The sequence below is a fragment of the Pseudophryne corroboree genome, chromosome 2 (genome assembly GCF_028390025.1).
Source record: "Pseudophryne corroboree isolate aPseCor3 chromosome 2, aPseCor3.hap2, whole genome shotgun sequence".
NCBI lineage: Eukaryota > Metazoa > Chordata > Amphibia > Anura > Myobatrachidae > Pseudophryne > Pseudophryne corroboree.
Genome location: NC_086445.1, coordinates 594,880,512 through 594,904,270, shown reverse-complemented (window position 1 = coordinate 594,904,270; position 23,759 = coordinate 594,880,512). Strand labels below are relative to the sequence as shown.

The 23,759-nt window shown below is 45.8% G+C and overlaps 1 protein-coding gene across 4 annotated transcripts in view; it reads right to left on the bottom strand.

Moving 5' to 3' along the window:
- SCMH1 (Scm polycomb group protein homolog 1) overlaps positions 1 to 23,759 on the bottom strand; it is a 157,763-nt gene that overhangs the window by 11,410 nt on the left and 122,594 nt on the right. For all 4 annotated transcript variants that reach the window (XM_063954624.1, XM_063954620.1, XM_063954625.1 and 1 more), the window contains one exon: positions 23,125 to 23,307. In XM_063954624.1, coding sequence (XP_063810694.1) covers positions 23,125 to 23,307 — 183 coding nt within the window. The remainder of the gene's footprint in view (positions 1 to 23,124; positions 23,308 to 23,759) is intronic.

The window sequence follows — 23,759 nt, the reverse complement described above, 5'->3', positions numbered from 1 at the left end:
TTTTACATTAAAATAAGATTCTGACACTTTATCAGGAATTTGCAGAACATCTCTGATAGAGGCTCTTATAGAGGCTATTCCCTGTGACAGAGTAGCATCCCCACCTCCAAATCCACAATCATCTTCCCAGACATGCGGGGGGACGCCCAGCATAGGGCTAGTCCGCCCCGAATGTCAGTCCGGCCCTCCCCCGCACAAGTATAAAAGCATCGCACAGCGGCGATGCTTTTGTACTTGAAGAGTAACTCCCGGCCAGCGCAGCTCCTGCGGCTGGCCGGGAGTCACTCGTCACTGCCCCTTGTCGCAGCGGCTGCATGTAATGTCACGCAGCCGCTGCGGCCCACCCCCTGCACAGTCTGGCCACGCCTGCGTTGGCTGGACTGGGCTTTGAAAACATCGGGCAAACGCCACCATGCCGCCACCTCCCGCCCAGCGACTGCCTCTGCCTGTCAATCAGGCAGAGGCAATCACTAGGTAACGATGGCCTTCAGCCGTCTGGCATGCGAACAACTGCAGCGTGCGATCAAGTCGAAATGACCCCCCGAGTTTCTATTAATAAACTCATCCACAGTCTGTCTTAAGTATTGCGTCTCTTTCTCATTGCGGAATAGTTTTGTAGATATATTTGAGATCACACCCTTAATGGAATTAACCTATTCCGGTTCAGCCCCGCTATTCTGGGAAGGTGCACTGCCCTGAGTACCCAGCAGTGAGCCCCCTGGTGAAGAGGAATACTCCGCTGTACAAGAAACACCCTCTTTGCCTGACATAATGTAAATGTGACAGAGCACGCACGCACACACACACACACACACACACACACACACACACACACACACACACACACACACACACACACACACACGAAAAGGTTAAGCACAATTAACCCACAAAGAGCCCTTCAGGTAGACACAGAGTTGTTTGGAGCCCTTATCGCTAATTCCAAGCTTAGCCAGGTCGCAGACTAAGTACCCTTATAGGGGACTTAGCACACTAATAATCGCTCCCTCCCCTGCTATGACCTCCTGGTACCGCTGAGGTAATCTGGAGTCACACCGGAGGAGCTGCGCGTCCCTGTCAGTCATCGTCTGTGTCCACTGCAGAGGGAAAATGGCGTTGGTAAGCTGCTGGATCCTCTCATAGTGAAGCCCCGCCCCCTTAATGGCGCGCGGTCTTCCCGCTTTTTTTATACTGGCTGAGGTAATCTGTTGCTTAAAATGGAGAGAAAACCATTTTTTATGACTGTTTTTGCCAGTGTAGGTACTGTGTACAGTGTACTGAGACGCAGCTGTGTACTGTGTCTGGAGACGCATTCCGCCCCGGTTAAAAGCCGTACCCTCTTGCCGCCATAATGGCCGGCGACCCGCTAGTCGGGACGCCGGCTTAGTACTCATCACTCTTCAGGCTCTGTTAGGGGTGGCGGCGTGCTGCGGGAATGTATGCTCGCCGTGGTGGGGCTTGCGAATAGTTCCCTCAGGAGCTCAGTGTCCTGTCAGCGAGGAACGGGACCATTAACCCTTCAAGAGGTTGGGCCATTCCCCCCCTAAGTCCCATGAAGCAGGCAGGCTGGTGCCAACCAGCCCTGCCTGAAGATAACAAACAGATAAAATAAATGCAGAAAACTCTTCAGGAGCTTTCATAAGCGTGACCGGCTCCTCCGGGCACATTTTCTAAACCGAGTCTGGTAGGAGGGGCATAGAAGGAGGAGCCAGCCCACACTATCAAATTCTTAAAGTGCCCATGGCTCCTAGTGGACCCGTCTATACCCCATGGTACTAAATGGAACCCCAGTATCCTCTAGGACATAAGAGAAAAACCGCCTGCATGCGATCAGGTCTAAATCACCCCCATTGACTGTTATTGGTTTGGCCGTGGACTGAGCATTATCCATTGGAAACTGGCCCTTATACTAAGTGAACCTATAAGACCTAACCCAGGCATGCAACATGACATGTATTGTGCAGTCCCCCGGCGCGGGGCTACTATTATCTACATTCACCATCCCAACAGTCATATGCCACCTAACGGGGCTTCTCTGTTCTTTCCCCGTGACCACAACTGCTGCCTGTCCTGAGAGCACTGTAATTTGCATGGGGCCCAATCATTGTTACCCCTTGTCCTCCCATACTTTGGTTCCACTGGGACTGCTCTTTGCCTTTCCTCCTGGCCCTCCTGTAGTGGCTCCCTGCTCATGACCCTACTGCTGCCCCTGCAGTAAGACTCATTACTGCACCCCGGTTCCTCCTAGTCCTCTGCTAACAGAACTTGATGACCTAAGGGTTTTGAGGCGACGAAGTACGGCCATTGTGTAATACCTCTTCTGACTTTCCGGTCTTCTGCTGTGGTTTCTCAACCTCCTTGGATATGGTGGCTGTGGCAACTTTCCCCATGAGGGTAGTCACTGCTTCTATTATTGTTTAGTTTTGTGCGTGTGTGGGAGAGGAGGGGTTGTTTATAATATGTAAACTGCTTCCATAACATGGAGTTAGCTAAATTATTTCTCTCAGTACTACACTTCCATTCATATCCCTTGGTGATCTGCCCCTCTACTATGCCTTAACATACTAGGCATGGACAAATTCCTTGACAGAGCTACCCCACCTAAGCAACCGTTTATCTCCACAAATGATAAAACTGAATACTACTCCACACAAATCCACTTCTCCCCCTTCCCCTCATCCAGATAGTAAGGCTCCTGCACCCTCCAGCTCTGCTGACCCAAAAACCTTGTGACGATGAAGGAAGTCTCCGATACTGATGCCCCTCATACACCAAAGATTTCAAAATCTTAATGCCCGCTAAGAATCTACTCTGGCACGTACTGACTCCCATTACTCCAAGTTTTAGGGCTTTGGAAAACAGGGTAGTGATAGTGAAGACAGGGTGCATTCCTTCTGTTGATACTCAGGGGGTAATTCAGATCTGATCGCTGTTGTGCGTTTTTGCACAGCAGGCAAACAGATCCTAACTGCGCATGCACCGCAATGCGCACGCGTGTCGGACAACAACGGCATTGTCAGTCAGCGACGTGACGGTGCAAAACAATCTGATCGCACGGGCGTTTGTGTGTGGCAACTGAGCGTTTACTGGGAGTGTTCAGGAAAAAACAGGCGTTACCAAGCGTTTTCAGGGAGGGTGTCTGACGTCAGTTCTGGCCCCGATTAGCCCGTTTTCATCGCACTGGAGGAGTAAGTCCTGGGTTGCGCACAGACTGCACACGCTGGATTTTTGCAGCTCAGCTACACATGGGATTGCACACTTGCATGGCGAAAATACACTCCCCCTGTAGGCGGCGACTATCTGAACGCGGACAGCAAAAATCAGATCTGAATTAGGCCCTGAATCCAGAACCATTCAGTTGCTGCAGGACAAGGTGGATGATTTGGAGAATTGCCACCAAAGTAACAAACTACATTTTGAGGGAAATACTATAACGCATAGAAGGTGTTCAGCTCACAGTTTTTTGAGTTTAGATCTGCCTGCAGCCACAGGCATTCAGGAGGCAATTCAGGTACCCCAGATTGAGAGGGCATATAGGCTGGGTCTCAAGTGGGAGGTGATCGCACTCGGGCGCGTCCTGTGATTGCTACATGTTTGGCTTACAGTGCCACAGAAGTTATACTTTCACTCTGTCGTAAATCACCCCAATTGTTGCTGACGGGCCATAGGGAGCAAATCTTTCAGGATTTTTCAACCATAGTCTCTCAAACACGAATGGAATTTGAAGATGTCCATTTGGGTGGGTTATTTTGTTTCTGTGCAGGGTAAATACTGGCTGCTTTATTTTTACTCTGCAATTTGGATTTCAGTTTGAACACACCACACCCAAATCTAACTCTCTGCACATGTCATATCTGCCCCCCCTGTAGTGCACATGGTTTTTCCCAACTGATAACAAATTTGCTGCTGCGATCAACTCAGAATTAGGCCCATAGATTGGAAGCTCCACTGGTGCAGGGACTGACGTGAATTATTAAACACACTGTGGAATATATTGTCATAGACAATGAGGAGTTGACATTCAATATGCACATAAAAGTGGATCTGCATTGTGATTTTAAACCGGGAGGTATCTATACATGAGACTGTCGCTATTTAGCAAGAATTTTATTTTAGTCTTGTTGTTTTAATACAATAAATTGTTATTTTATTTAAAGCAAACCATCTTTCATATGTAATTATTACAGCCAGCGCTGGTATATTTTTATTCTTTCTTTAGTTTATTTGAGGGTTTGACCACCCTCACACCAGCTGCTGCTGGCTGCGCACTTACCTTATATATAGCTATATAAATAAAGGTGCATACATACTTCCGAGAAAGTAAACGACCTCGCTCATTTTCACCCGTCCTGAGCAACGTCATTTACTATACTGGCCAGTGTGTATGCCACCTCCGAGCAATGAGCGGCCCCACGGGTCGTTAACGACCTTTGCTGTCGGCCGTGCATGCAGCTCAATCTGGACTGTCTTCCAAGAGCTGCATGCATGGCCCATCCGCAGCGTGACGTTACTGAATTATATGGTCGTGGGGTATGTGGTCGACCTAATGACCGTATCCCTGGTCGTCATATCTCTCAGTGTGTATGCACTGCTGCTGACCGCCCCGGCCCAGGAGGGAAACCACTAGGCGACATTGCTCATAGAGTGTACCCACTTTAAGATGTACTAAATAATAAACAAATAAATAGGGGGCTATGTAATGCTATACTGGTGAAAATAGTGAGAATTGAGCTACAGTATATGATTTAATACAGTATTTAAATGTACTGTGCGCACTGCCATTACAGTAATGCAATACATTACTACTGTGACTTACTCATTCACAGGACAATTGGAAGGTGTGGAACACCTTTTACCTCTAAATTATGCTTATCTCCATTCTGTTGTGTTCTGGACACACTTTTCTCCTTTGACGCTCCTGTTTCCTGTCTCAGCAGCCTTAATCCACACTACAGCCCTGCCATTCTACCTCTCTTGTAGTCCTGGCAGCATAACATAACCGCCACATTCCGGGTCGCAGTGGCTGCATGTGTCTGGACCGCGCCCCGCCAACGGCGCTCTAACACCGTTGGTACGCCCCCTCCCACCCTGCGACCGCCTCTGCCTGATTTCGCATCTCACTGGCTGCACATGCACAGTGCGCCCACTGCGCGAGCGCACTGCTCATAGTAATTCAGACTGCAATCACTGCCGCTACAGCTATGCAGTCTGAATTACCCCCATAGGCATGCTGCATATAATTTTAATCAAAGTCTGCTTGTGCGTCAAATTCGCACAGATATGTAAGTGAGATGCAATTTTGGCAAAAAATATGCCAACGCTAACAGAGATGCATGGGACCTGTCAGCTCACTCACGCCAGGCATCTCCTGCTGCATGGCGTATTGAGGCAAGATGTATGAGGAGACATTTGAATGCCCTTAATTCTGAGTGGTTCGTCGTCATCAAGATTTTCTATGAAACGGTCACACACAAGGCCAGGCCAAGTGAGGATGCAGGGACAGCAGCACATAACACCCACAGCTGCAGTCAGCATAACAATGTCTGTTTCAGAGACATCCTCAATTTGGATATTAGGCGGTCTGAGCAGTGCCCCAGGTACTATCTGCCGAATGGTCAGTGGTGCAAGTAGAAAAAAATCTCTCTTAAAAGGTACTGTGTGCGAGCGCCAAAGTCGTGCACGCCAAAAAAATAAGAATTTACTCACCGGTAATTCTATTTCTCGTAGTCCGTAGTGGATGCTGGGAACTCCGTAAGGACCATGGGGAATAGCGGGCTCCGAAGGAGGCTGGGCACTCTAGAAAGATCTTAGACTACCTGGTGTGCACTGGCTCCTCCCACTATGACCCTCCTCCAAGCCTCAGTTAGGTACTGTGCCCGGACGAGCGTACACAATAAGGAAGGATTTTGAATCCCGGGTAAGACTCATACCAGCCACACCAATCACACCGTACAACTCGTGATATGAAACACAGTTAACAGTATGAAACAATAGAGCCTCTCAACAGATGGCTCAACAACAACCCGATTTAGTTAACAATAACTATGTACAAGTATTGCAGATAAACCGCACTTGGGATGGGCGCCCAGCATCCACTACGGACTACGAGAAATAGAATTACCGGTGAGTAAATTCTTATTTTCTCTAACGTCCTAGTGGATGCTGGGAACTCCGTAAGGACCATGGGGATTATACCAAAGCTCCCAAACGGGCGGGAGAGTGCGGATGACTCTGCAGCACCGAATGAGAGAACTCCAGGTCCTCCTTAGCCAGGGTATCAAATTTATAGAATTTTGCAAACGTGTTTGCCCCTGACCAAGTAGCAGCTCGGCAATGTTGCCTTATAGGTAATTGTCTGCACTTAGTCTAATATTAGGGCAATAGATGTTGTCTGAATCAAAATATAATTCATTATAAATAGGCGATGTTACCATAGTGGACAGTATAGTGGATATATATAGTAAGGAATAGATATGAAATAAGTTTGAATGTATGAGGTAATGTTTAGCTGATTTAAGAAATTAGGTTTGTGTATGTGTTTATATAGATATACTGTATATTTGTGTTTTACAGCAAGATGGTAAAAAAATAGTGTAGGGAACAGGTTTATTCTGCTCTAGTCATAAATAAGGCCAGAGAGGTTACAGTAAGATCAAGAGTCATTGTAGAGAAAAGGTATTAGGCCATAAATGATAATAGGTATGTGACAGAGCTCTGTTGGTCATTGGAATTCACAGGTGTGCTTACAGTAGATCAGAATCTACTGGTTTGTCTATTGTCCAGTGAAGGTTAAAAGCTAGGGAGTATAAATTAACTACTATGAAAAGAGATCACATCCATTGATAAAACATTGTGTAACCGACCCCAGGAAAACTTGTCAATACAACAGAACTTTGGATGAAAAGACATTCCAGATTTTACAATACTATACTTGCTTAAGGCAGTGTGGACACCACACTTTTATGACACCATGCCTCCGTGAACAGGACACGACAGCCCAGTTCAATGTTTGTTTTATTACACCTTGGAATCTGACAAACCTATAATTACCTATTCCATTGGAAACTATGAGAATATGATAGTTTGAATTGGTAAAATATGAGATAAAAGGACCAGACTTGTAGTTAGGAGTTAGAAGGAAGAGGGAGAGGGAGAAGAAGAAGGAGAAGGAAGGAAGTCAGTCAGGAGGAGAAGTCATGGAGAACATGCAGAAGGAATGATTCTTGGGATGGCAATCTTTAACTTGCAAGTATAAATATGATAATAATTGAAACTGTTTGTGAAACTTATGTCATGTTGTTTTATGTTATGTAACGAAGGAAACATAGCATAGCTTAATATAATTATAATTAGTATATATATCACTACTGTGTATATCTTATTCTGTACGATTTGATCTGCCTGTAAATAAAGAATCATATAAAAAGAGCGGTAATATTCAAGCTTGAACTCTCTTTAAGGAATCTTAACTTCATAATTTCATAAGTCATATATATAAGGACTGCATATATTTTTCAGCCACTTTGTAAGCCTGACATAATATATTTGCAGATATATATGATAACGCATATTAATTTAAATATATCCATATATTAATAACCATATATGTTATATTAAATATTAATATTCATAAATATGATTCCATAAAGCAATATTGGCGACCACGAATTGGACTTGTTATTACTGAATCTGATTATCTGATTTATAATATTTATGAGGAGTAGCAAATGCTATAAGCTGGCTACCAAATCTGCAGAATCACGGTGGGGATGTATCTATGAAAATTTATTACCATTGTGTAATGTCAATTTTGTATTCTGTATAACCTAGGATAAATGTGTTAGTGCAATATACGTTATTTTAACTAACATAATATCTATTAGGAAGCAGCACCAATGGCTATAAGCCTGCTGGCAAAGTACAAGATCACAGTGGAATAGGTTACAAATGAGAATAAAGAATTTAAAGGCCTAGAATAGAAAATGTGCACAGTGGAAATGAGTATTTCCAAATAAATGTATAAATGTACCAGGTATTAGAGTTTAACCTTAAGACACCGGTCAATCTTAAGGAGAGGATACCGTCAGTACAAAAACAAGGAATATAAAAATTTAGCATTGTAAATGATTGCAATGTTAAAAATGCAAAAGTTTTCTGTAGCATTAAGAAAAATGCGCAGAACTGCGGCTTTAGAAGCCAAACAGAAATGTAAAGAAGAATCAGGTTCTCGTCTTCGTAAGGCGTGCCTGACCATTAATGCAAAAATGCATTCATTATTTAAGTCCCTTAAACAGAAAAATAAACAGAAAAAGTTTGGGGCAGAAGCAAAAAGCCTGGCAGATTGTAAGCAAACTGTCATGACCTCTCAGGAGGAGATAAAAGGAAGTACAAGGGAGAATATTGTAGATGTAGGTGAGACTCAGGACAGCATTGTCCATGTGCAGCACACAGAGTCTGCTATGGTCACACAGACCACCAGCAGAACAGCCTCTTTGGTAAATGAAGAAAGTAGCAATGTGCAGGATGTGTCTATCATCAGACAGCACATTAATGTAAAGGAGGTAGCAGCAATAGGAGATGTCCCCTATACTGTGTCTAGTAAGGGGGAAGATCAGTGTAACTCAGATTATGAGTATTCTGCTGAATACACTCTCAGAGTTCCCAATGTAAATGAAGAATTTGTTATGCCCTTAGGCAAAGGTGAATTGTCAGCAGATTTAAACACTGATAGCAGCAGTACAGTGCACACAGGGGTGGAGAAGTTCCCCATGGTGAAAACTCCCATGGCAACCAGAGTTGCAAACCTTGAAATGTATTCACCTGGAAACATGTTTAAAGGGGAAATCCATGAAATTAATTCAGGAATGCATGTTTACAAACAAAGTTCCCAAACTTTTGTAACCCCCACACAACACTCAGAGACATCTAGTGATGGTGCAAATGTTTGCATGCTCTCAGAGAGACCACATGCAGAGTGTCATTCTGCAAACCACACACCAATTAACAATGACAAAAAGTATCACCAGGATGAGAATGTTTTTATGCCCTGGTGCCATAACCATTTTATTACAGGTGTGGAAAGACAGAAAGCCCTGGGACCTGCAATACATATTTGGCAAAGTCTAACAAGTTTCTCTCCCCACAAAAGTAGGTTTTTTCAGAAGCTCCAAGATTCTTCCAGACTAAGGAGCCATGCCAAGCAGCAAACGCTATGGTTGAAGACAGTCTGGGACCAGACTACGTCACAAGGGAGTATGGTCACAAGTGAATACGGTAGTATCATTCCTTTACTTGTTAGATCCAATGTAGCCATTGTTTGCTTTGATGTTCAAACAGCCACAGTTTCCAAATTAAACCAGCATCATATCTGCAGCGACAATTGTGCTGTCATTGACACACAATGTGACAGGAAAGATTGGCACAGGCCAGAAACAATTGTTTGTTTGTTTGTTCTTCAATCTTTAAAGACACATTTGTAAATTCTGTACCTGATAACATGCAGCAGATAGGACAGAATGCATAGCAAGCTATGTTAAATCACTGTATAAATATCTGTGATATTCATTGTATGTATTTTTGTTTGATTCATAGTAATCCTGGCAACCTGTATACAGAATGGTGCAAGACTCCAAAAAGACTCCAATTTACAAGGGAAAAGGTCTTCATTAACCCTTTCATCGCTGCTATCCAGCAAAATCTACATAGCATCCCTAAAGACTGATATATGGACAAATCCTCAAGGAGTTTTCCAGTTTCACAAGAAAGGGGAATGTTTTCATTAACCTTTTCATCACAAGTAATCATTACTTGTCTTTCAAACTACATGTACACTCCCAAAACAGTGTACAGCACATCTCATCACTGTGATTATACAGAACTGTCTCATCCCTTCATATACCTTAATCACATATATGTAAACATTTGTCTGATATATATTTTATATCATTGTATTATATACCTTGTAAATATTTTGTTTTTTTTTATATATTACACAGTAGATACTACCTATGCTTCCTTCGTAAAAGCTTCAAAAGTAATTAAATATCTAATACAGGATGGTATACCGCGTTATAACAAATTGGGACAAGATTATTAAGTGGGATGAATAATTCTCTTAATAAAGACTGTAACAAGTCAAAGGGAATTATTTGTAGCGTAACAGGGTCAACTGTATATGCACATGGCTGCATATAAAATAATATTGGATGGAATTAGATATATTTAAAGCCATTCCTAAATGATATTTAATATCTGTTTGAAGCAAAATTATATTCATTTATTGTATTGATAGGATGTTACTATATACACATCAAAAGCATTTTAAATAATTATTAGTCAAAATATAGGTAGGATAGAAAACGCCTTTATATGGGTTAAACTGGTATAAGTTTATTTAAGATTGAGATGTATAAATAGGTTCAAGGTAGAATAAGGAGACTTAAGACTGCATGGTAATTTATTCAGTGAGGAAATACAGTAAACAGAGTAGGTGTACTACTCGCAGCCATTTGTGGTACTATTGCCCGAAGACAATTAAGACCTACTATTAACAAGCAAAGAAAGAAAGAAAGACTGGTTCATATATGACTGTTCTATTCAAAATCACAACCTGTTTTGTGCAAAGCAATATGGACACTGGTCACAACTGCGGTATTGGATAAACGCAAAGGAAACAGAACTGCTAAATACTGTATAAAGATCATTACCGAGGGTCATCACAAGTACTGAGTTGCAAACTCAAGATCATAGTACGCAAAATACACAGCCCTCTGCGTCAAACAGCGAAATGGCAAGCAAAGGAGCAGCTGCTATGAAGAATTCTACTTCAACTGCCTCCATAATGCAGACGCAAGGCGTCTCCAATTGCAAGCAAACCACGCAGATGACAGTCTTATCCCAGTAAATTGCTACAGCCAAGAACAGCAAAAATGTCCAAACGTACTGATCCAGATACAGAAAAAAAAGTCTACAATTGGGCTATGGTATTCCAAATGTCTGTAGAAATTAGTTTTCCTCATGAATACTGAATAAAAACCTCAGTCTTGGTCTGCTTTAGTTAAAAAGTAGAATAAGGTTAGGTAAGCTAAGAATTTTTAGAGATTTTTTAAAACTCATAATGGTTATTATTATTACACTTATGGTATATATTATGGTTACAACAAAAGTTATGTTTTGAAGAAATATTTTGAAACGTATTTGGAAGCAATTACGCTAGTTTAATGTGTGGCCAATCAAAATAATTTCTCATGGCCACAAGGGGGCGACTGTTGCCTTATAGGTAATTGTCTGCACTTAGTCTAATATTAGGGCAATAGATGTTGTCTGAATCAAAATATAATTCATTATAAATAGGCGATGTTACCATAGTGGACAGTATAGTGGATATATATAGTAAGGAATAGATATGAAATAAGTTTGAATGTATGAGGTAATGTTTAGCTGATTTAAGAAATTAGGTTTGTGTATGTGTTTATATAGATATACTGTATATTTGTGTTTTACAGCAAGATGGTAAAAAAATAGTGTAGGGAACAGGTTTATTCTGCTCTAGTCATAAATAAGGCCAGAGAGGTTACAGTAAGATCAAGAGTCATTGTAGAGAAAAGGTATTAGGCCATAAATGATAATAGGTATGTGACAGAGCTCTGTTGGTCATTGGAATTCACAGGTGTGCTTACAGTAGATCAGAATCTACTGGTTTGTCTATTGTCCAGTGAAGGTTAAAAGCTAGGGAGTATAAATTAACTACTATGAAAAGAGATCACATCCATTGATAAAACATTGTGTAACCGACCCCAGGAAAACTTGTCAATACAACAGAACTTTGGATGAAAAGACATTCCAGATTTTACAATACTATACTTGCTTAAGGCAGTGTGGACACCACACTTTTATGACACCATGCCTCCGTGAACAGGACACGACAGCCCAGTTCAATGTTTGTTTTATTACACCTTGGAATCTGACAAACCTATAATTACCTATTCCATTGGAAACTATGAGAATATGATAGTTTGAATTGGTAAAATATGAGATAAAAGGACCAGACTTGTAGTTAGGAGTTAGAAGGAAGAGGGAGAGGGAGAAGAAGAAGGAGAAGGAAGGAAGTCAGTCAGGAGGAGAAGTCATGGAGAACATGCAGAAGGAATGATTCTTGGGATGGCAATCTTTAACTTGCAAGTATAAATATGATAATAATTGAAACTGTTTGTGAAACTTATGTCATGTTGTTTTATGTTATGTAACGAAGGAAACATAGCATAGCTTAATATAATTATAATTAGTATATATATCACTACTGTGTATATCTTATTCTGTACGATTTGATCTGCCTGTAAATAAAGAATCATATAAAAAGAGCGGTAATATTCAAGCTTGAACTCTCTTTAAGGAATCTTAACTTCATAATTTCATAAGTCATATATATAAGGACTGCATATATTTTTCAGCCACTTTGTAAGCCTGACATAATATATTTGCAGATATATATGATAACGCATATTAATTTAAATATATCCATATATTAATAACCATATATGTTATATTAAATATTAATATTCATAAATATGATTCCATAAAGCAATAGCAAGTTGTGAAGCCGAGACCCCTCGGGCAGCCGCCCAAGATGAGCCCACCTTCCTTGTGGAATGGGCATTGACAGATTTTGGCTGTGGCAGGCCTGCCACAGAATGTGCAAGCTGAATTGTACTACAAATCCAACGAGCAATAGTCTGCGCAGAAGCAGGAGCACCGAGCTTGTTGGGTGCATATATGATAAACAGCGAGTCAGATTTTCTGACTCCAGCCGTTCTGGAAACATATATTTTCAGGGCCCTGACCACGTCTAACAACTTGGAGTCCTCCAAGTCCCTAGTAGCCGCAGGCACCACAATAGGCTGGTTCAGGTGAAACGCTGACACCACCTTAGGGAGAAACTGGGGACGAGTCCTCAATTCTGCCCTATCCATATGGAAAATCAGATAAGGGCTTTTACATGATAAAGCCGCCAATTCTGATACTCGCCAATAACATGACCACTTTCCAAGTGAGATATTACAGATCCACGGTCTTTAGTGGTCCCAAGGTGCCACAGGAGGCACAAACGGGGGCTGAATATGCAGCACTCCTTTTATACATGTCTGAACTTCATGTACTGAAGCTAGTTCTTTTTGAAAGAAAATCGACAGAGCCGAGATCTGTACCTTAATGGAACCTAATTTAAGGCCCATAGTCACTCCTGCTTGCAGGAAATGCAGAAATCGACCTAGTTGAAATTCCTCTGTTGGGGCCCTTTCGGCCTCACACCATGCAACATATTTCCGCCATATGCGGTGATAATGATTTGCTGTAACCTCTTTCCTGGCTTTAGTAAGCGTAGGAATGACTTCCTCCGGAATGCCCTTTTCCTTCAGGATCCGGCGTTCAACCGCTATGCCGTCCAACGCAGCCGCGGTAAGTCTTGGAACAGACAGGGCCCCTGCTGCCGCAGGTCCTGTCTGAGTGGCAGAGGCCATGGGTCCTCTGATATAATTTCTTGAAGTTCTGGGTACCAATCTCTTCTTGGCCAGCCCGGAACCACGAGTATCGTTCTTACTCCTCGCCTTCTTATTATTCTCAGTGCCTTTGGTATGAGAGGCAGAGGGGAGAACACATAAACCGACTGGTACACCCACGGTGTTACCAGAGCGTCCACAGCTATCGCCTGAGGGTCCCTTGACCTGGCGCAATATCTTTTATAGCTTTTGTTGAGGCGGGACGCCATCATGTCCACCTGTGGCCTTTCCCAATGGTGTACAATCCTTTGGAAGACTTCTGGAGGAAGTCCCCACTCTCCCGGGTGGAGGTCGTGTCTGTTGAGAAGATCTGCTTCCCAGTTGTCCACTCCGGGAATGAACACTGCTGACAGTGCTAACACATGATTTTCCGCCTATCGGAGAATCCTTGTGGCTTCTGCCATCGCCATCCTGCTTCTTGTGCCGCCCTGTTGGTTTACATGGGCGACTGCCGTGATGTTGTCTGATTGGATCAGTACCGGCTGGTTTTGAAGCAGAGGCCTTGCCGGCCTCAGGGCATTGTAAATGGCCCTCAGGTCCAGAATGTTTATGTGTAGGGAAATCCACCTGACTTGACCAAAGTCCCTGGAAGTTTCTTCCCTGTGTGACTGCCCCCCCAGCCTCAAAGGCTGGCATTCATGGTCACTAGGACCTAGTCCTGTATGCCGAACCTGCGGCCCTCTTGAAGATGGGCACTCTGCAGCCACCACAGTAGAGATACCCTGGTCCTTGGAGACAGGGTTATCAGCCTATGCATCGGAAGATGCGGTCCGGACCACTTGTCCAACAGGTCCCTCTGAAAAGTTCTTGTATGGAACCTGCCTAATGAGATTGCTTCGTAGGAAGCTACCATTTTTCCCAGGACTCGCGTGCCATGATGCACCGCTACCTGTTATGGCTTCAGGAGGTCTCTGACTCGAGATGACAACTCCTTGGCTTTCTCCTCCCGGAGAAAACTATTTCTGGTTTATGTCCAGAACCATCCCCAGGAACAGTAGACGTGTCATAGGAACCAGCTGTGACTTTGGACTGTTTAGAATCCAACCGTGCTGTTGTAGCACTTTCCAAAATAGTGCTACCCCTACTACCAACTGCTCCTTGGACCTCGCCCTTATAAAGAGATTGTCCAAGTGCGGGATAATTAAAACTCCCTTTTTTCGAAGGAGTATCATCATTCCGGCCATTACCTTGATAAAACACCCTCGGTGTCATGTACAGTCTAAACGGCAGTGTCTGGATTTGGTAATGGTAATCCTGTACCACAAATCTGAGGTACTCCTGGCGAGGATAGTAAATGGGGACATGCAGGTAAGCATCCTTGATGCCCCGGGATACCATGTAATCCCCCTCGTCCAGGCTTGCAATAACCGCCCTGAGCGATTCCATCTTGAACTTGAATTTTTTTATGTATGTGTTCAAGGATTTTAAATATAAGAAGGGTCACACCGAACTATGCGGTTTCGGTACCCCAAACCGTGTGGAATAGTAACCCCGTCCTTGTTGAAGTAGGGGCACCTTGAGTATTACCTGCTGGGAATACCGCCTATTAATTGCCTCTAGCACAGCCTCCCTGCCTGAGGGAGTTGTCAGCAAGGCATATTTAAGGAAACGGCTAGGGGGAGACATCTCTAATTCCAGCTTATACCCCTGAAATACTACTTGAAAGAAACAGGGATCACCTGTGAGCGAGCCCACTAATTGCTGAAATTTTTTGAGATGGCCCCCCACCATACCTGGCTACACCTGTGGAGCACCCGCGTCATGCTGTGGACTCACAGGAAGCGGGGGAAGAATTTTGATTCTGGGAACAGGCTGCTGGTGCAGCTTTTTCCCTCTTCCCTTGTCTCTGTACAGAAAGGAAGCGCCATTTGACCCGCTTGCTTTTCTGAAGCCGACAGGACTGTACCTTTTTCTGTGAGGAAACCTGAGGTAAAAATATTTCTTCCCAGCACATTGCTGTGGATACGAGGTCCCAGAGACCACCCCCAAATAATTCCTCACCCTTATAAGGCAGAATCTGTATGCGCTTTTTAAGTCAGCATCACCTGTCCAGTGACAGGTCTCTAATACCCTCCTGACAGAATGGACATTACATTCATTTTGGATGCCAGCCGGCAAAATATCCCTCTGTGCATCCCTCATATATAAGACGACGTCTTTAATATGTTCTCATATTAGCAAACTAGTATGCTTAACAGGGTCACCGACCACGCTGCAGCAGCACGATCTGCAGTTTTCAGTCTAGTACCTGAGTGTGTAAATACAGACTTCAGGATAGCCTCCTGCTTTTTATCAACAGGTACCTTCAAAGTGGCCGTTCCTAAAACGGCAGTGCCACGCTTTTTTTGACAACCGTGTGAGCGCCTTATCCACCCTAGGGGATACCTCCCAGCGTAACTTATCCTCCTGGCGGGAAAGGGTACGCCATCAGTAACTTTTTATAAATTACCAGTTTCTTAACGGGGGAACCCACGCTTTTCACACACTTCATTTATTCATCTGATGGGGGAACAAAACACTGCCTGTTTTTTCTCCCCAAACCTAAAAAACCCATTTTCAGAGGTGCTTGGGTTAATGTCAAAAATATATAACACATTTTTTATTGCCGGGACCAAGTCACGGCTGTTCCTAGTGGATTTTGTATATGTCTCAACCTTGTCGACACTGGAGTCAAACTCCATGTCGACATCTGTGTCTGCCATCTGAGAGAGCGGGCGTGTTTGAGCCCCTGATGGCCTTTGAGACGCCTGGGCAGGCGCGGGCTGAGAAGCCGGCTGTCCCACAGCTGTTACGTCATCCACCCTTTTATGTAAGGAGTTGACACTGTCGGTTAATACCTTTTACCTATCCATCCACTCTGGTGTCGGCCCCACAGGGGGCGACATCACATATATCGGCCTCTGTTCCGTCACCATATAAGCCTCCTCATTCAACATGTCGACACAGCCGTACCGACACACCGCAGACACACAGGGAATGCTCTAAACGAGGACAGGACCCACAAAAGCCCTTTGGGGGGGACAGAGTGAGAGTATGCCAGCACACACCAGAGCGCTATATACTGCAGGGACTAACTGAGTTATGTCCCCTATAGCTTTATATATATATATAATGTATACTGCGCCTAAATTTAGTGCCCCCCCTCTCTTTTTTTAACCCTTGTAGACTGCAGGGGAGAGCCAGGGAGCTTCCCTCCAACGGAGCTGTGAGGGAAAATGGCGCCAGTGTGCTGAGGAGATAGGCTCCGCCCCTTTTTCGCGGCCTATTCTCCCGTTTTTTATGGACTTCTGGCAGGGGTATTTACCTCATATATAGCCCCTGGGGCTATATATTGAGGTATTTTTGCCAGCCAAGGTGTTTTTATTGCTGCCTCAGGGCGCCCCCCCCCAGCGCCCTGCACCCTCAGTGACCGAAGTATGAAGTGTGTGAGAGGAGCAATGGCGCACAGCTGCAGTGCTGTGCGCTACCTTGCTGAAGACTGAGTCTTCATGCCGCCGATTTTCCGGACCATCTTCTTGCTTCTGGCTCTGTAAGGGGGACGGCGGCGCGGCTCCGGGACCGAACATCAAGGCTGGGCCTGCGGTCGATCCCTCTGGAGCTAATGGTGTCCAGTAGCCTAAGAAGCCCAATCCGGCTGCAAGCAGGCGAGTTCGCTTCTTCTCCCCTTAGTCCCTCGCTGCAGTGAGCCTGTTGCCAGCAGGTCTCACTGAAAATAACAAATTCTAAGTCTATAACTTTCTAAGAGCTCAGGAGAGCCCCTAGTGTGCATCCAACCTCGGCCGGGCACGAAATCTAACTGAGGCTTGGAGGAGGGTCATAGTGGGAGGAGCCAGTGCACACCAGGTAGTCTAAGATCTTTCTAGAGTGCCCAGCCTCCTTCGGAGCCCGCTATTCCCCATGGTCCTTACGGAGTTCCCAGCATCCACTAGGACGTTAGAGAAATGGGTGTGGCCAAATGCCACATGGGGCGTGGTCAATGAAAATGGGGGAGTGATACACATATGGGGTGAGGGGCAGATACACATATGACCCCAATAGTGCCAGATACACGTTGCCCCACATTGCCAGATATACATTGCCCCACAGTGCTAGATATACATTGCCCCACAGTGCCAGATACACATTGCCCCACAGTGCCAGATACACATTGCTTCACTGTGCCAGATACACAAATGCCCCCAGAGTGCCAGATATACATTGCCTCACAGTGCCAGATACACATTGCCCCACAGTGTCAGATACACAAATGCCCCAAGAGTGCCAGATATACATTGCCTCACAGTTCCAGATATACATTGCCTCACAGTGCCAGATACACATTGCCCCCACTGTGTCAGATATACACTGCCCCCCAGTGCCAGATACAGAAATGCCCCCACAGTGCCAGATATGCTCCCAATGCCAGATATACCCCCAGTGCCAGATACACATGTCCCCCAGTGTTAGATATGCCCTCAGTGTAAGATATGCCCCTAGTGCCAGATACACATGTCCCCGCAGTGCCAGATACACAAGTTCCCCCAGTGCCAGATATGCCCCCAGTGCCAGATACACGTCCCTGCAGTGCCAGACACACGTCCCCCCCAGTGCCAGATACACATCCCCCCCAGTGCCAGATATGCCCCCAGTGCCAGATACACGTATCCCCAGTGCCAGATATACATAGCCTCACAGTGCCAGATACACATTGCCCCCACTGTGTCAGATATACATTGCCCCCAGTGCCAGATACAGAAATGCCCCCACAGTGCCAGATATACCCCCAGTGTCAGATACAGAAATGCTTCCAGTGCCAGATACACATGTCCCCCTAGTGCCAGATATGCCCCCAGTGCCAGATACACATATCCCCGCAGTGCCAGATATGGCCACAGTGCCAGATACACATGTCCCCCCAGTGCCAGATATGCCGCCAGTGCCAGATACACATGTACCCGCAGTGCCAGATATGCCCCCAGTGCCAGATACACATGTCCCCCCAGTGCCAGATATGCCCCCAGTGCCAGATACACATGTCCCCGCAGTGCCAGATATCCCCACAGTGCCAGATATGCCCCCAGTGCTAGATACACGTCCCCCCCAGTGCCATATATGCCCCCAGTGCCAGATACACGTCCCCCCCAGTGCCAGATATGCCCACAGTGCCAGATATACATTGCTCCACAATGCCAGATACACAAATGCCCCCAGGGTGCCAGATATACATTGCCTCACAGTGCCAGATACACAAATGCCCCTACTGTGTCAGATATACATTGCCCCCCAGTGCCAGATACAGAAATGCCCCCACAGTGCCAGATATACTCCCAGTGCCAGGTATGCTACCAGTGCCAGATACAGAAATGCCCCCAGTGCCAGATACACATGTCCCCCCCAGTGCCAGATATGCCCTCAGTGCCAGATACACATGTCCCCACAGTGCCAGATATGCCCCCAGTGCTAGATACACGTCCCCCCCAGTGCCAGATATGCCCCCAGTGCCAGATACACGTCCCCCCCAGTGCCAGATATGCCCACAGTGCCAGATATACATTGCTCTACAATGCCAGATACACAAATGCCCCCAGAGTGCCAGATATACATTGCCTCACAGTGCCAGATACACATTGCTCCACAGTGTCAGATACACAAATGCCCCCAGGGTGCCAGATAAACATTGCCTCACAGTGCCAGATACACAAATGCCCCTACTGTGTCAGATATACATTGCCCCTCAGTGCCAGATACAGAAATGCCCCCACAGTGCCAGATATACCCCCAGTGCCAGGTATGCTACCAGTGCCAGATACAGAAATGCCCCCAGTGCCAGATACACATGTACCCCCCAGTGCCAGATATGCCCTCAGTGCCAGATACACATGTCCCCACAGTGCCAGATATGGCCTCAGTGCCAGATATACATTGCTCCACAATGCCAGATACACAAATGCCCCCAGAGTGCCAGATATACATTGCCTCACAGAGCCAGATACACATTGCCCCACAGTGTCAGATACACAAATGCCCCCAGAGTGCCAGATATACATTGCCTCAGTGCCAGATACACAAATGCCCCCACTGTGTCAGATATACATTGCCCCCCAGTGCCAGATACAGAAATGCTCCCACAGTGCCAGATATGCTACCAGTGCCAGATACAGAAATGCCCCCAGTGCCAGATACACATGTCCCCCCAGTGCCAGATATGCCCTCAGTACCAGATACACATGTCCCCGCAGTGCCAGATATGGCCACAGTGCCAGATACACATGTCCCCCCAGTGCCAGATATGCCCCCAGTGCCAGATACACATGTCCCCCGCAGTGCCAGATATGACCCCAGTGCCAGATACACATGTCCCCCCAGTGCCAGATACACATGTCCCCCCAGTGCCAGATATGCCCCCCCCAGTGCCAGATATGCCCCCAGTGCCAGGTATACATGCTCCCCCCCTTCCCCTGCTACTTACTGCTGCTGCTGTTGTCGTGTGTGTGATTGTGTGTGTGTGCGCGTGTGTGAGTGTGAGAGGGGAGGAGAGCGTAGCCTGCGCCTCTCCTGCCCCTCAGTCTCCGGCAGGTGCGGGTGTCTTAGTTCAATAAGCTCACGGTCCGGCAGCCATTGCAGATTGTCATTGCAAATAGTCAGATTGCTTAGATTATCGCTCCGTGAGTATCCCCCTATACTCACAGATCCGTATAGGAGAGACCAGGCCTGCAAGTGTGGCGGTACGCTCGGGTACGGTGTTCCGTTAAGAATCTAGCCGCCTGTACACCGTACCCGCGGCCCGACACTCACACATAACATAGCCGCTGTTAGCGGCTATTACGCTAAAAGCCGCGGATGTTCTCCTCCTCCCCTTCCCAGCCCGCTGCTGTGTCAGGGAAGGAGAGCACAGCGCGGTCCCGTCCCTCAGTGCTGCTCAGTTAGACTTTGGTCTCCGGGTGCGGCGTGTATCTTCTCAACTGAGCACCGGTTCGTTAGCCACTCAGGGCTTGCGGACCGGCACCCAATCAGGAGCTGCGGTTGCCGGTCTGCGAGCTCTGATTGGATAACGACCGGTGCTCAGTTGAGAAAATAAACGCCGCAGCCGGAGACCACCAGAGTCTGTCTGAGCAGCACTGAGGGATGGGCCCGCGCTCCGCTCTCCTCTCTGTCCCCCGACCCCGACACAGCAGCAGCGGGAGGGAGGGAGGGAGGGAGGGAGGTGGGGCATATGTATAACTGGCATTGTGGGGCATATCTGGCACTGGGGTCATATGTATATCTGACACTGTTGGGCATATCTGGCACTGTGGGGCACATGTATAACTGGCACTGTGGGGCATATATATATATATCTGGCATTGTGGGGCATATCTGCCACCGTGGGGCATGTTTATCTGGCATTGTGGGGCATATGTATATCTGGCATTATGGGGCATATGGATATCTGTATATCTGGAATTATGGGGCATATCTGGCACTGTAGGGCATATGTGTATCCGGCACGATAAACTGCGGAGGGTGCGCATCACAGTGACGTCACGGCAGTGCTGTGGGGAGACTACAACTCCCGGCATGCCTTGCGCGGCCAGGAAAGAACATGGCGGTTGCGGTTTCTGGTGCTGGTGCAGAGTGAGAGTCTGTAGTGTGCAGTGTGCGGGGACAATGAAGCTGTTGAGAGGCTAATACCATATACTTTTATGAGGGATAAGTCTCCAGCGCACACACTGTGTATGTGATGTTATATAGGGGAAGGGGGCTGTATAGTGATACATATATGAGAAATAATCTCCCAACACACACAATGTGTATATGGTATTTACCGAACATTGTCTTTATACCTACATTATGTACACATAACATATTATTAACACACACGCCCTGCGTCCGCTCTTCATGCCGTCGCAAGGGCCTACGCCCCCTTGACCATCGCACGCCCTTTGCCCGTAAAATATTTAACCACTAACAACATTATGCTTGAAGGTAATACTCCATATAATACAAATATTGCCCCTCCAAAGGACGTGCAGGGGTTAAGGGGGTGTAGCCCCTTGCGACGTTGTGAATAGCGCCCGTAGGGGACGATGAATCACCTAGTGTATGATTAAATGTGTAACTGAATGTTACCCAAGACATGTAACAACATCCTGGCAAATGATCCCTCTGACAGATCTGTGGGCTTATAACACTATTAGATGGAACGTTCACAGTAGATTTTTCTCGTGGATGGCAATTCCTAGGCATACAAGCCACTGTCCACCATATGGCCATACAGGGAGCTATTAAAAAATTTATAATTTCCAATGCTTCTCCAGAGTGGTACATTCAGACAGCTCTTGTGACCAACAATATATTATCTGTCATTGATGTATGTGTGCCAGGAAGATTAAGAAATACTAACAGAAACATAGTGGTCAGATCGCTATGGCCATAGACTGATGGAAAACATGTGTACAGAGAAGTGACATGAGGCAGGGGCTGGGACTGGCACAGCAATAATAAAGCACTGTCGACTATAATCACGCTAATCAGCCCGAATAGCAGAGCTGGCTTCAGACATGTTTGACTGGAGTGGCCGCACGGGACACTAGGTTTTTAAGGGCGCTCAGCAATTTTAAATGTGGAGCCGTCAGCCAATAAGAGCTAGTGGATCAGCAGCGGCAGCTCCCGATTGGCTGCCGGACTGCAAGCTTTGATTGGCTCATGAAACCGCGCCATATTTGAGATGCCGCAGCCTGCCATCAGAGACGGAAGACCGGACTTACTGAAGGGCAGGAGAGGCATGCGTTGCGCTCTCCGCCCTCGGACGCGGAAACCAGGAGCAGCAGAGCCCAGCAGCAGCAGCTAAACCCAGCAGAGAAAAGCAGCAGAGCCCAGCCAAGCCCAGCAGCGGTGGCGGTGAGCACTGGGAGCACTATTATTTATTTATTTAATAACAGTTATATATAGCGCAGCACATACAACATACATATACAGTATATATATATATATATTGCGCTTTACAATTGGAGCATTATGTGTATCTGTCACTTTTGGGGGCATTATGTTTATCTGGCACTATAATAGAACATTGAGTGTAACTGCCACTATACTGGGGGCATTATGTGTAAAGAGAACTGCTGTGGTCATTATGTGTAATGCTTGCTAATTGTGTCTGTGTGTAGAAGGGGTGTGTGATAATATATATATATATATTTATAGTTTGATCAACATAATATAAAGGTGTGAGGCCACACCCACTTTCCCAGGAGCATGCGCGCATTGATGGGAGGGGGATGGGGGCTTTAAATTTTGTCAGGGTGCTAGTAGGCCTTAAGCCAGCCCTGCCAAATAGTGAACTAGAAGTCTGACTTGCAGAAACCTTTTTTCTGGTGACAGGGGCATATAACAAGCAGCATGCAGGGTGCAACTGCATGTGTGTACAGGTGTACAGCTGTTTGCTTAGACTACAGGACTCATTTTCTAAATGTAAGCGACTGTTGCCGAGATGAAACACTCCTATCTAATTCATATATCAAAGCACCTATATGCCTGAGTCACTACCATACTGTGACACAGAGCTCTAAGCTATATAAATGTATCTGTCTGTAAGTGTCTCTGTTTCACTCACCACCAGAGCTAAGCCGCCGCACTGTTCCCTGGGAGAGGCTAGTCAGCTGATGGAGACTTCGATACGTAGGAGACCGATATTCCCTGGGGACTCTACATGTGTTGGGGCTACTAGGGGAATCTGCAGTGCCCAGACGCTGCTCCATTGATGCCGGAAGGCCAGCATCTAGTAGGAACGTTTCTCCTGTAGCGATTCATAGACAAAAAACAGACAATGGTAGAGAAAAGCTATTACATCATCAATTGTGTATTTAAATAGTGCCTTTGTCTTGCAAGCCACAGATGTGTCCCTTTACAAATTTGCTCCATGCGCTACAACGCGCAAGTGCCGTGTGACTCGGTAGCGCCGAGCGTCTTTTTTTGGCGCAAAATTTATTTCGGATGCAGTTAGAGCTGCTATTACACACAGAATATAGGCATGCTGCATATCATTTTAATCAGCAGAAGCTGCTCATGTGCACTGCATGGCATCTTAGAAGCATTTTTGCGGCAAAAGATGCTCGGCACTACAGAGTCCCGCCACGGCATGGCACGACTTGAAGGGCTGTTTAGCGTGACTGCAGCAAGGATGAAAGAGGACACATCTGTACAAGTTTTTAAATTCCGGTATTTCAAAGCATTTTAAGAATTATAAAA